This window comes from Vespula vulgaris, chromosome 5 (assembly GCF_905475345.1).
Source record: "Vespula vulgaris chromosome 5, iyVesVulg1.1, whole genome shotgun sequence".
Lineage (NCBI taxonomy): Eukaryota > Metazoa > Arthropoda > Insecta > Hymenoptera > Vespidae > Vespula > Vespula vulgaris.
Window position 1 is genome coordinate 8,923,639 of NC_066590.1, and position 13,862 is coordinate 8,937,500.

General features: G+C 29.4%; 3 protein-coding genes and 1 pseudogene across 3 annotated transcripts in view; 3 read left to right on the plus strand and 1 right to left on the minus strand.

Moving 5' to 3' along the window:
• Window positions 1-69: 69 nt before the first annotated feature.
• On the minus strand, window positions 70-2,499 carry LOC127063990 (KICSTOR subunit 2-like; annotated as a pseudogene).
• Window positions 2,500-3,219: 720 nt separating this feature from the next.
• On the plus strand, window positions 3,220-6,021 carry LOC127063876 (uncharacterized). Its single transcript, XM_050994145.1, has 9 exons — window positions 3,220-3,363; window positions 3,569-3,688; window positions 4,026-4,119; window positions 4,203-4,464; window positions 4,682-4,804; window positions 5,198-5,288; window positions 5,365-5,501; window positions 5,727-5,859; window positions 5,950-6,021. The coding sequence occupies exons 1-9, from the start codon at window positions 3,220-3,222 to the stop codon at window positions 5,998-6,000; spliced, it is 1,155 nt and encodes a 384-aa protein (XP_050850102.1). The 3' UTR covers window positions 6,001-6,021.
• A 1,006-nt stretch (window positions 6,022-7,027) lies between these two features.
• On the plus strand, window positions 7,028-10,694 carry LOC127063878 (odorant receptor 13a-like). Its single transcript, XM_050994146.1, has 9 exons — window positions 7,028-7,177; window positions 8,111-8,233; window positions 8,323-8,443; window positions 9,170-9,434; window positions 9,514-9,636; window positions 9,726-9,816; window positions 10,083-10,219; window positions 10,314-10,446; window positions 10,598-10,694. The coding sequence occupies exons 1-9, from the start codon at window positions 7,034-7,036 to the stop codon at window positions 10,646-10,648; spliced, it is 1,188 nt and encodes a 395-aa protein (XP_050850103.1). The 5' UTR covers window positions 7,028-7,033; the 3' UTR covers window positions 10,649-10,694.
• A 2,138-nt stretch (window positions 10,695-12,832) lies between these two features.
• LOC127064200 (basic helix-loop-helix transcription factor amos-like) overlaps window positions 12,833-13,862 on the plus strand; it is a 2,513-nt gene continuing 1,483 nt past the window's right edge. The window contains exons 1-2 of the mRNA XM_050994871.1: window positions 12,833-13,432; window positions 13,724-13,862. The exon at window positions 13,724-13,862 is cut by the window's right edge and continues 69 nt beyond it. Coding sequence (XP_050850828.1) covers window positions 13,128-13,432; window positions 13,724-13,862 — 444 coding nt within the window. The 5' untranslated portion in view covers window positions 12,833-13,127. The remainder of the gene's footprint in view (window positions 13,433-13,723) is intronic.

Here is a 13,862-nt window from a genome sequence, read left to right on the forward strand (position 1 = left end):
AATTTTAAAATAAATACGTAATTTCTTTTTTTTTATTAATAATATTTTGTTTATTTCATACAAGCCGTTATCACGTGCATTTCGATAGTCATTGAAAAATAAATTATAATCTATTAGAAAAGATTGGTAGAAAGAAATATATACTACTTCAAAAAAAAAAAAAAAAAAAAAGAATATGTTAACATTATTGTAAAAGTAAGCAGCATTCGTTTGTTTATTTCTTTTTGTTTCTATGATTCCTGATAATTTAATGATATTTATTACAGTAATAAAAAAATATAATAAAAGTATAAGTACCAAAAGGATTATGGTGCATATCTTGTAGATTATTTCTAATTGTTTATTCTTATTTTACTTATTTCACCAATTTTAGAGATTCATAAATTTTATTGCATTCGATTTGCGTACACATATCGAATATAAATGTAGAGACATGCCTTTCTTTGTCCTTCTGTTTCTCAGTCTCATATATAGTCACTAAAGTCATTTTGGGATCCATATTATACAGTGCATATGTACATAAATCCTGTAAAAAAATTTTATGTTTTTATAGATAAATATTTTAAAACTAAAAATACAGCAAGAAAATTATCAATTAACCATTAAACTCTTAGCATAAATTATTTTATCCATAGTAAGAAGTTCTGCATAACGTTCTCTTATCTTGTTTTGTATATTATCCTAGTGGATCAATGGTTTTTGAGTAAATACCTAAAAATATGATTATATTGTAAGAAAATTACATTTTATAATTTATACTTTTTCTTTACATACAATTACTTTATACTTACATATGGACAACTAACAACAACTGTGAACTTTTTGGATACTTCAGATTTTCTACCTGAATGCCTGTAACCTGGTCCTGAATCTTTCATCCATCTAGAATCAAATACTAATAAAACAGCTACTACATCGTGTTTACGTTGAAAACTTTGAATTTTGAAATACATGAAAAGTATTAAAGAATATACCAATAATTTGAATTTACTAACTATTAAATTCATAATTTACTTGTGATAATAATCCACACTTTGTTTACTCATTATACTTTTCATTTCTCCTGGATTAGCTTGTTGGCTCAGTGTTGTATGAAAATATAAAAAACATTTTGCTAATATGGCATTTTTTAATTTTACTAACCACTGATACAATGCTGGCTGTTGATTAGCTTTAAGAAATGTAGCGCCAAAGCCCAATTTCCATGACTAGAAGTATCTACAGTTATTATAGAAAGGTTATTAACAGTACACATAAAATAACAAGTACAAACCTTTTTGCTTTGTAAAGTTCTCTCCCATGCTGACATTTGTGTTTGTGCTCCAAAAAGTGCCATAAGAGTAGGTAAAAATCTCCAGTGTTGTATTTCTATATGCGCTTCTGTTAATTGAACCAATATTTCATATTCCAAACTAATAAATAAAGTTAAATAATATAAAATGAACTATCTTTTCTTTTATATAGGAAAAGATATACTACAGGTTGTTCTTACGTCAAAGTTGTTTTTATAGCTGTTAGTGCCAAATGAGAACAAGACGAAGAATGTGCTTGTACTATTGTATTAATAGATTGTAATAATTCTTGATATTTCATTACTTTGTTGTTAACGGTCATACTGTAAATCTTTTCATAGCTACAACATAATATTTCTACATTAGATTTAGTATAATGAAATGTGTAAATATAATACCAAGAAATTTATCAACTGGATCCTTACCAAAATGAATTGTGAATTGAAAGTGAATTGTGAATGAACTGAAAGTTGAATAGGAACCTCTGGTACTATAGTACGGATGGCATTCATTCTTCTTGTCATTTCTTCTAATCTTCGAAGATCTGATTTTAATGGCTCATAGATGGTTCTTAAGGAATTCTAAAGAACAGTGCTAAATAAGTGTTTTCTATTAATGTTATGTAAAAAATATAATTATTTATAAATTCTTAAGAAAAGAAATATATTTAATATTTTTTAATAGATTACATAAATTGTATACATCTTTTCTCAGGAAATCTTTCTTTCTGATGAAATCCAAAAGCTATGCAATAGCGCTTTGTAAATGCTATTTGTGGTAATGTAATCAACAATATTCCCCATGGACCGATTTGTATTTGCCTGCATGTTTCTTGTTCCTTCTCCTACATATTTTTTATATTATAAGTATATCCTTATTAAATGTATTGGACAGAGAATATAAATAATAGAGATACAAGAATAATAAAATGGAAGCTACATACAAGTCCTTTTGTTTTATCGGAGCACAATTCTTTAACTCGAGTAAAAAAATTATTTAGAAATTCCTCTTCATGATCCATTTTCTATTTTTATATACATTAATTATAGAAGAGAAAGAGAATATTTATTCAATCTTTTATAATATGCGCATATATATATGTATATATATTTTTATTATTATATATATTTATGTCATTCCTTTAGAGTATTTATGATATCAGAAATAAAATTTTCCTATAGAATGTCATTATAATCCTATATTTTAGGTTATAGTTGGTTAAAGATGTATTCGACTTTATCTACTGCAGTTAATAATACACTTGTAAAAATATTTGCCAATAACTAGCTTTGCCATCTTACGGTGGAAGATGTAATGTTAAACTAAGTTTCGCGATTGTATTGACAATTATCGCTATCTATCGGTAACTCATCATTTTTTTTTAACTTTAGATCGAGAATAAATACCGTGGGAAAAAAATTTTATTTTTTTTTTTTGACCATATTCAAACATAATTAACTTTCGATAGATATTCGAAATTTACGTTAGTAACTTTAAAAAATGTTTCATTTTAATCGTTACCTCAAGCAAATGTTTCTATGATGATAGGTAGAATCAAAAAGTTACTCCAAATTAAACAAGATAATTACATCACAAAACTTTGAAGAGGATGATGATAAAATTAGACAAAATTATTGTACTAACATATCTTTTCTACGAAGCGTTAGAAAGAGAATTGCTATGTAAAGGATCACAACCGTAGATCTCATAGTATGTTTTACTCGCTTGTTCATTCTTTGAGAGAATCGTTTATACTGTCTCTAATGGCGTAATACGTCCTTTCGATCTATTACACTGGTACTTACATCTAAAGGGAATATATAATGAAAGCGAATTATATGCGCGTGCATATAATTGCTTCGGTATCGTGGACTCGATTGATCGTTATATTCCACTACAATTTCAAGAAAACCTGAGACACGACGAAATGGACAAAATTCAGTATCAATATCTCCGTTACAACAGGTATCTGATGATCGTTCTCGGACAATGGCCATCTCAGAGTACTCTAGAAAGATTTTTGATCTCTATTGTATTCGTGCCAACTATTGCAGCGCAGTTAATTTTTCAGGTAAAAATATTGATTTATATCAAATAAGTAGAGCGACAGAGAGAGAGAGGGAGAGAGAGAGAGAGAGAGAGAGAGAGAGAGTGAGATTACATAGAAACAATTTTAAATCAAGCACTAAAGTCCTTTTATAATTGTTTTAAAATTTTTTAGAAGAAATTTTTTGTTATACAATTTACATAAAATGTAAACTAAACATAAATTTTAGGGCGGTGGTTTGATATGTGCTGTAGTTGATATGGATGCCTTTATGGAGGGTGTAGCACCCTTTATTATCAGTCTCATGTGTTTAGCAAAATATATCAATTTTGCTTATAATTTTGAGCAAGTACGTTCAGTATATGATATATTATATATATTATATATATAATATATAATATATAATATATAATATATAATATATATTGTGTATCATTGTATAATGTTATGTATGATATTACATAATATTATCTGGGACACCCTATATATATATATATATATATATATATATATATATATATATACATATATACACACATATATATATATATATATATATATATATATATATTTACATATGTATATATATACTATTATAATATTATTATATATATAATATTACACATATATATTTATATATATAATAAATTATAACATAGATGAAGGATTTATTCATGACAATGCAGAAGGATTGGAGATTTTATATGAAATACGAGTATGAATGTAACATTCTCTATCGATATTACGAAGTTGCAAAGACAGCTACTTTTGGTTACGCAGGTTGGAATTTTTATAAATAATGTTTTCTTTTTGTTTCACTAGCAAACTCAAAAAGAAATATTTTTTATTATGTTGTCTTATAGCTAGTGTATATGGTGCAATGATACCGTTCATGATGGTTCCAACTTTGTTAAATGTGGCCAATGCTTTGAAAATCCTTAACACGACTGATGACAAACCATTATTATTTCGGGTTGATTATTTCGTCGATGTGGAAACTTATTATTATCCTCTATTAATACATTCTTATTTTGCTACGATAGGATATATCACGATTGTCGTTGCAATGGATACGATTAATTTATTATACGTTCAACATGCTTGTGCATTATGCACCATTTTAGGGTACAATTTTTATTTTAATATTTATATTCCTATATATTTATATATCTCCTTTGTTTTAATACCTATCAATCTCTTTTAATTCATTTTCTATATAAATTGAGATCATACGTACAATTAAAATACGTATGTATAATTTATATAGAATCTGTATATTCAATAAATCGTACTTTTAATTGTCTTTTATTTTTTCATAATAAAAATAAATTACTTTACATAGGTATTATTTGGAGAATATCGTGAAAAATGACGATCTAGAAATAGATCTAATTCCAAATCCTCGTGATGATGAAGGGCACCGTGCTATGAAGGAATGCATCAAACTTCATAATCATGTGATAATGTTAGTATTAAATTTGTTGAATACATACAGAGCTACGAAAAGATTAACTATGTTTGCAATAACTTTTATTAGAATTACTTTCGAATAAAATACTTTACAATTATATTATTTTTTATTTTATTGTAATTATTAAAAAGAGTTATTCAAAAAATTATTTGAATTAATTATATATTAAAGGGTTATTCAAAAAAGTTATTATGAAAATTAATAATATAAATTTATTAAATTGTAATAAAAAATAAAATATATCAAAGTTATTAAGCAATTAATAACAAAAATTAAGTTATTGAAAAAAATATTTAGGTGAATAACTTTTCATATTTTTTATGTTTGTTTCTTACACCATAACATTTCTTTTTCTTTTTTCTTCCTTCATTTTTGACGACTTGAAAGGTACGCCAATAAACTCGAAAAGACAAGTACGATATCTCACTTTTTTCAACTCATCTTAAATATGATCGGTATAAGTTTCACAGGATTTCAGGTTAGTAACGATTAACTTGATACTCTAATCTAATCCTTTTTGTCTAAAATAATTTAACTTATTTTTTTTAAGTTAGGCTGCCACGAAGTTGGATACACTAGACGTAGCTTTGAGATATGCGGGTTTCACATTAACTTTAACATTCGTTGTCTTCCTGGAGAGTTGGCCAGGACAGCAATTGGCTGATCATACCGATCGAATTAGTGAATATGCGTAAGAGACTATGTTTATTATAGAAAAAAAACTATGCTTAATAAAAAAATATATATTAAATAAAAAAAATTACAAATGACATTTCAATACGAAAAATATATAATTTATGTGACTTTTATTACGTGAAAAAAAATTATTTTTGAAAACGTGCACAAATGTGTACTAAAAATATATCCTTTTCTTTATCTTTTTTCAAAGAGTTATAATTATTTTCTTATATTTTAGTGGCAGAGGAAAATGGTATCAAACTTCGTTATCCACTAGAACGGATTTGAAAATCATGCTAATAAGATGTTTGAAACCGATTCAATTAACCGCTGGAAAATTATACGTTCTAAATTTGGAAAACTTTAGTAGGGTAAGGTGGATCTTGTAAAAATGAAATTAATCGGTGATATAATTAATTTTTATCGCTAATGAAATTTTAAACGTTGTTATTTATTTCAAGGTCGTGCGAACTTCCTTTTCTTATTTTACGGTTTTATGCTCCGTACAATAATTATTGAAATCTATGAAAAACCACGGAAACATTAGAATTATATTTTTAATTGCATTTTACCGTAGATCAATAGATAGAAAATTATGATCGTATCGTTAAATGTGTGCGCGTGCGTTCGTACCTATAAATATAAATATTAAGCGTTATTGATAAAGAAAAATCTTTTCCTTTTTTTTTCTACTTTTACTCTAATCATCGCCATCTTAAAAGATGCAATCAGAAGATAAGAGAAATCATTGAAAATAAAGCTGTAACAAGAATATTTTATTTTGTTAAATAATTACCAAATAGTAATTTCTTCGCTTACTGTCCTCAGACTTCATGAAGAATCGTCGATTGTCTTTGTCCACGAATTTTAAGTCGACTAATTCTGAATCGATATTTGAACTACGTGAAGAGTCAAATACGCAAGTAGAGAGAGAGAGAGAGAGAGAGAGAGAGAGAGAGAGAGAGAGAGAGAGAGAGAGAGAGAGAGAGAGAGAGAGAGAGAGATTGAAAGAAAGAGAAAGAGAGAGAAAGAGAGAAACAAAGAGAAAGAGAGAGAAAGAGAAAGAGTGTGAGTGAACGATGGCGTGGGAGAGGGAGAGAGAGAGTACGAGAGAATGAGTTTTAGAACGGTTTCTTCCTAATTGCAAGATTGAAGAAGATAAAAGCTTTGAAAAGGGTGAAACGAACAAAGACAGGTACTTACACATAGGTCAGAATATGAAAGACTCGAAACATTAGACATACATATGTTTACACACACACACACACACGTAAAGTCTATTAAGTTAATGACATTTTTGCCACAATTAGCCGCATCGATTTGGCTAGAACGAAGAGAGACATTCGATCGATTTTTTGCGACTACCCTTTGTAATTATAGCTCGCTTACTCTCATCATCAGACATGTAAATCTTTCGTTATTAGGACGTATGTAATAGGTACTTTTCAAACGGAATGTTCGATGAGCTTTCCATTTCACCGAACGTGAAATCGAAATTTCGTTTGTCGAACGTAACAGTAGTCGGACGATGTCGAGCTTGTCGAGATGGACGACACGCAACTTCGGTACATGAAATTCACGAGGAGATTGATGCGTATTGTTGGACAGTGGCCGCATCAAACTAAGATGGAGAAGATATTGGTTTCTTTGGTATATTTACCATTTGTTCTATTACAAGCTGTTTTACAGGTATCTATTAGTTTTTTAATCATACATTTATTATGTGATATATGTAATATATAACATACAGTAGATGTTTCTGTGTAATACATGTTGTATGTATTTGTGTTGTACGAATTAGATAATTTATATAAATATCTTCGAACGATGAAATTTCGTCCTAAGATATATTCCTGTGTTATTAAGAACAACGGAGATATTTAAGATGATCTAATTGTATCATTAGATGAACGGTCATACATTTTCTTATACGAATACAAGTTCCATATAAACCCATATTTTATATAAATCTTTTGTATTCGATTGATGAAATCGTAATTAAAATAATGGAATTATTTTAACATTCGATGTAAATTATGTTAAAGTTCGTCCATAATTGTTGACATTAATATTTATAATGCTCGATTTATTAGAACGAATTATTCTTACATTTGCGTATATGAAAATAGCAATGATTATAATAATATTAATTTGAATATAAATCAAGTCAAAAATTATTTTAAGTCACAAACTTTGAGATCTAAAAATCCAATAAACTTTCTATCGATCTTTGTATATATAACAGCATTTTCCAAACTTTATCCACGATGGAACATTTAATAAATCCTGAAATTTTACACATCTTGATTATTTTATAACGTAGATAGATAGATAGATAGATATCAATAATAAATAAATTAAATACAAAAGTAAATACAAGAGTTAAGAAAACAAAAAAATACTTGTTCTCGAATTTTAATTACGCACTTTTAAGATAAGTAAAAATAATAAAATAATAATAATAATAATAATATTAATTCTCATAATATCTCACGCAACACTTTCTATGTGTTACATTGGTGTGGGAAACGTAATTTGTGAAAAGCTAGAATATACCTAGGTGTACGATAATTAACATACTAATGGACGTATTATCGAAGATGATGACTATGATATATTCAGGGTGGCGGTATGATAGCAGCGTGGAATTACGACAGTGATATCGCCTTGGAAAATTTCGCGCCTTTCCTGGTCAGCTTGATGATAGTCGTGAAGATCGTTAACTTTATTTTCAACAGCGCTAAGGCATGTACCGGTGTAGTTATGTACATAAGAGATAAAGCTAGACTTCTCCGTTAAATATTACCGTCATATAAAATGATATCTGCTCATAGATGAAAAAGCTTTTGGTGACGATGCAAGACGACTGGAGAATGGCCATGAAGAAGGACGAGGAGATTCGTATTCTTCACGATTATTATTCCATTGGAACGTTGTTGAGCAAAGGTTATGCAGGTACATCAGATTTAACACTCTTATGGATTCTTTTCATGTTCTTGGAATTTCATTTCTTTTTCTTCCCTCAATTTTCTTTTCTTTTTTTTTTTTTTTTTTTTTAAATAATCTTTCGAGACATTCGCATAAAACTTCTATTATTTTTATTATTTTATATTTATCACAGTATTAACATTTATATTATTATTTTGGAAAATAGTACGAGAGTCAATTTTTCTATAAGCTTTAATAATGTAAATGATAAAGTATATAATTAATTATTATTTAATTATTATTAATTCAGACCTTGTCAACATTATCTTACGGGGAATTATCCATCTGTAGAAACGTTATTTAACTCTCTATAATTATTTGATATCTTTCGTATCTATAAAAAAATGATATAATATTAAAGTTATAATATTACTTTAGACCTATAATTATTTAAAATACAATTGATTAAAATATCTGATTAATCAAAAAAAAAAAGAAAAATATAGAATATTCTATAAAAAAAAAATTATAAATCATTAAATTTTCGGTTTAACCGTATGAAGTCGAATGTTTTACATTACTCTTAAAAATATTGTACACGTGAAATCGTGAAACTTGTTTCATTCATTTATTTATTTATTTTTTGTTGCTTTTAAGGAAATATTCAATTGGTCCTTAATTTATAATCAACTTGTATACAAGAGTATGTCACTTCAAAATTATGTAACTCTCTCCATAAATGTTATTTTTTAGTGTGTGTCTACGGATCGATGATGCCATTTTTAATGGTTCCAGTCATGACGCTGTCATCACGATTCTTAGGTCTTGCTGGAAATGAAACGGAACAGTATCCTTTGATATTTCATGCGGAATATTTCGTAAGCATGGAAAAGTATTATTATTTCGTATTAATACACTCGTATTTTGGTACTATTGGATTTTGTGCTGCTGTTGTTGGAATCGACTCGATGTTTGTATTCTACGTGCAACACATTTGTGGGGTCATAACGATTTTAGGGTACTATTGATTTTGATCGATAAATTAAGAAATTAATTTATAAAGTTGTACATTATTTTTTTTTTCACTCATCTTTCAGAAATCGTTTAGAAAATGTTATCAAGGATGGTGACATGAACGTCGATATTTATCCAAACAAAGCGAATGACAAGACTTGTAAACTCGCTGGAGATTGCGTTATACTACATAATCACATTTTACAGTTGGTATATTATTAACGAATAACGAAGTAGCTCTTTTTTTATACGTTTTATGTTTTAATTTTAAATTTATTGTTATATGGTTTTTAAGATATTCTCAAACGATCGAATCGGCAAATACAGTATCCTTCTTCGTACAACTTGGACTGAATATGGTATGCATTAGTTTTACGGGATTTCAGGTAAATGTGAAATATTATTTTTATATTTAAATAATACCGTATCTTTCTTATTTATTAAAAATTATGAAAGGTATCGAATAAATATATTCGATTTTCGTTATATTTTATCAGCAAACAACATGCCCGTTAATATTATTTTATAATTGTAAAAGTGTAAAATATATTAATAGTTAGTTGAAAAGATAACAAAAGATTATGCAAATAATGGAAAATTATAAAGATTATCGTTTTTATATATAATTTTTTTTTTTCTTTTTAATGATCAGGCTGTGATGCATTTGAACAAACCGGATGAAGCACTCAGATATGGCTCATTTGCCATCGCACAAACTTGTCACTTGTTATTTGAAAGTTTACCAGCTCAACAATTGTACGATCATAGTATACGAGTGTGCGAATATGCGTAAGTATACTTTATTTTATTATATAAAAATTCATCAATAATATTCTATCAGATATTTGTTCTTAATAAAAAAAAAAAATCACATTATTATCAGCGCAAATGGGAGCTGGTATCGCGCTTCGTTAAGAACAAGAAAGATATTAAATCTTATGATACTAAGAAGCCAAACACCCATTCAATTAACCGCTGGCAAATTTTATATTCTGAATTTGGAGAATTTTAGTGCGGTAAGAAATAAACAAGAAAAACAATAACATAATAATAAATAAATGTTGATGACGATGATAATAATAATAATACTATTTAGCTTATTCTTGGCATCTTAGAATCTAAACTATGATTCTTCACTAATTATGTTTCTCATATAAAATGTTTAAGGTGGTACGTACTTCGTTCTCCTATTTCACAGTCCTCTGTTCAATGCGATGATCTACGAAGCTGAATCAAGTGATTCGATCTTTTTTTGAGTCATGGATCATATCGGATGAACAACTAATTACCTCAACGAAGAAACATATCTTAGTTTAAAATGATCTATCGTTAATATATATATATATATATATATATATATATATATATATATATATTTATATATACGTATATATATATGTATATATATATATATGTATGTATACTCGAAGGATAATTATTAACGTGATTTCTCTATGATTATTAGTATTCTATTTGCAGCTTTTTGATGTAGAAGTCATGATGGCAATCGATATTGACTCGTTGAACGCGTGCCTATGCTGCCATATGGCTACCTCGTAGCTAATTCGTTTATAAAGATCGACGACAGATTGCTGAAATTTGAAAAAGGAGAGGGAGAAAAAGAGAGAGAGAGAAAGAGAGAAAGGGAGAGAGAGAGAGAGAGAGAGAGAAATCTATCATAGAAAAGTTCTACTCTAATTGGATCGAAAATGAAAAGGAGCTAGCTCGATGAAAGGTCCATAACGACCTTCCACGATGATCATGATTTTTTTCTCATGGTGAAGTCAATGAAAATTCATTTTTCAATGTACCCCTAATTCATTTTCTATTACTATATTTCAAGAGCCATTAAATATGAAGTCTAGAATTTTTCAAAATAAATATTTATATCATTGACATGATTGCCAATTATAAATATGGATTTGAACAAATTTCTAGAAATATTGAATGTATCATCGAACTAGCCTATAAAACGTAAAAATAATTTTATTGTGCAGACCTGTAACGATATCATAGAATGAAATGACATTTTGATTGATGATCGAAACAATTTTTTGATTAATAATATAATTAATAATATTCACTTTGATAAAATAATTTTCAAAAAAGAAATTGGAAAAACATGCTGCATATGTCGTTGATTTTATTTGAAAATTATAATTTTTGATCATGAAGTTGAAAAAGTGAGTTCAAAAAGTCCGAAATCGGAAATGTATTTCCAGTAAAAATGAGCGATTTCATGTGAAGTGACCCCATCTGAATTCATTCTCCCCCTTCACCACTTCTCATTTATCCTAAGGATCTTTAAAGAGAACACCTTGCGAAAAGGGTCTCAAGGCAAACCGTCTAAGATGGATATCGCTAATTGTCTTAAGGCGAATGCCTCTAGTAGCACGCGACCGTTGTACCCTCTTCTTAGCGTGCCCTCCACTCGACACCATTTTAGACTCCCTACTCTACTTTTCTTCCCGCCATCGAAGAGATTATCTTGGCATCTCCTTAGAATTTAAAGGGACCGCCGGACGATTCTATCGATACCACTCCCTTTTTGTCGTCGCCCTTCTCCTTAAAAAAAAAAAAGAAAAAAATGAACTACCGTAGTAAATCATCAACGAACCGTAACAATTTACAAATGTATATATATATGTATGTATGTATATATATATATATACACATATATAAATGCATTTATATATATAGATGTATGTATGTATGTATGTATATGCATTACTATTTTTACGAACGAAGTTCGTTATATTTTCGTATATCTAGTATTACGAGGAGATCTTAAAAAGTGGTTCTCATCTGATTCAACAAGTGTTTAACAATTTTTCTTTTTATTATTTGATCTTGACTAAGCCGAAAGATCCAACGATAATTTTCATCATTATTTTACTAGTTTGAACAAAAATGTCGAACTTTTCTTTACGTTAAATCGCTAAATGATTGAGCAAATTATTGGAGTGATATCCAACAGTGGTTCTCATCCGATGATTCTACCTGTTGAATTTTTCTATCAAGTATCCATTATATTTCCTCTCTTTCTTTCTCGTGTCTGAAGTGTCTCTTTAAACTCATGGAGAGGCTCGCAGGTACGTCAGAACAGGAAGCAAGATGCGTGGTAGCATTCTCGCAGGACGAGGAGTTCGCGAAGGGAAAAGAAAGAAAACGTGGAGAGGGTAGATACACGCGCAGGAGGAGTTGGACTGGGCCCACCAGGTGCACGTATTACCTATAAGGATGAGCACGAAACCAAGTGGGAACCATATGTTGATGCGGCGAAGAACTCGCTGGCACGCGCCACACTCAAACTCGAGCCTTTACACCGCGAAGATCTCACCGTGTCTTTCTATCTGTGCTCTTCGAAAGTTTTTCTTTTTTTTTCTTTGGAGGGTGGCTGTTCTCTCTTCTTTTTCTTCGATAAAAGAAGTGAGTTCGAGAATATCGAAATAACGAAAAAAAGGATTTCAATGAGCTGTGTGTTTCTCACTCATTGTGAGAAAGTAGATAGAGGAAGATAGATAAGAATGACAAGGATACGAGTAGTTCGATCGTGAAAGTGAAATTCGATAGAGTTTCCAAGTGAAATCAAAGCTACGCGATGTTAACGAAGGAAAAACGTTTTATTTGAAAAAGGATATGCTCGAGATACTGATGATCATTTCTTGAAACAGTGCATGCAGGATTTCAACTGATAATGGCTCTATTGTCCAACCATCATAGCGATTATCAATCCTGCTCCTCGGACATGTTAACGTCCTCTTACTCGACCTCAACTGGGAGGACTTATGATCCTCTTTATCCTTCGCCATACAATTCGCCAAATTGCGAACACGTTAAGACTATGTACGGGGAGAATTACGTGTACAAAGGTGAATTAACGCCACGAAGAGAACTTGAGAATCTTGATTATGCGAAAAACTTGGAAGCAGAGTATTCGAGAACACCAGAGGGATACGAAAGAGGACCTTGTGGTGTTTTGACACCCGTTACGCCACAACGGTTAGTTCGTTTCTTTACAATATTTTTTATAATGTTCGTTCGTTCGTTCGTATCTTCTTTTTCTATTTCCTAGCGACGCTTTCTCCAGGAAAAATCTTGAAAAAGTTTAAAATTTATCGACGACAATCGGTAACTCTTTTTAATTACTTTCTCTGTTGTCCTTGTTGCACGTTGTTGTTCACGAATTTGATCGACATTGTGAAAAATGTTTCTCACGCACGAGTCAAATTTCTCAACAAAATTTTCTTATTTAAACATTGTTGGATTATAACAACTCAATGACTTTTACAGATACGAGAGTCAACATCGAATGAATCATGGAATGTCACCTAGGACGACCTTGTACGAGGACAATTCAATGGAATATCATCCGACGGCTTACTGCTATGAGAATCTCGCACAGAAACCTAAGTATCAATCTATGGAGAGT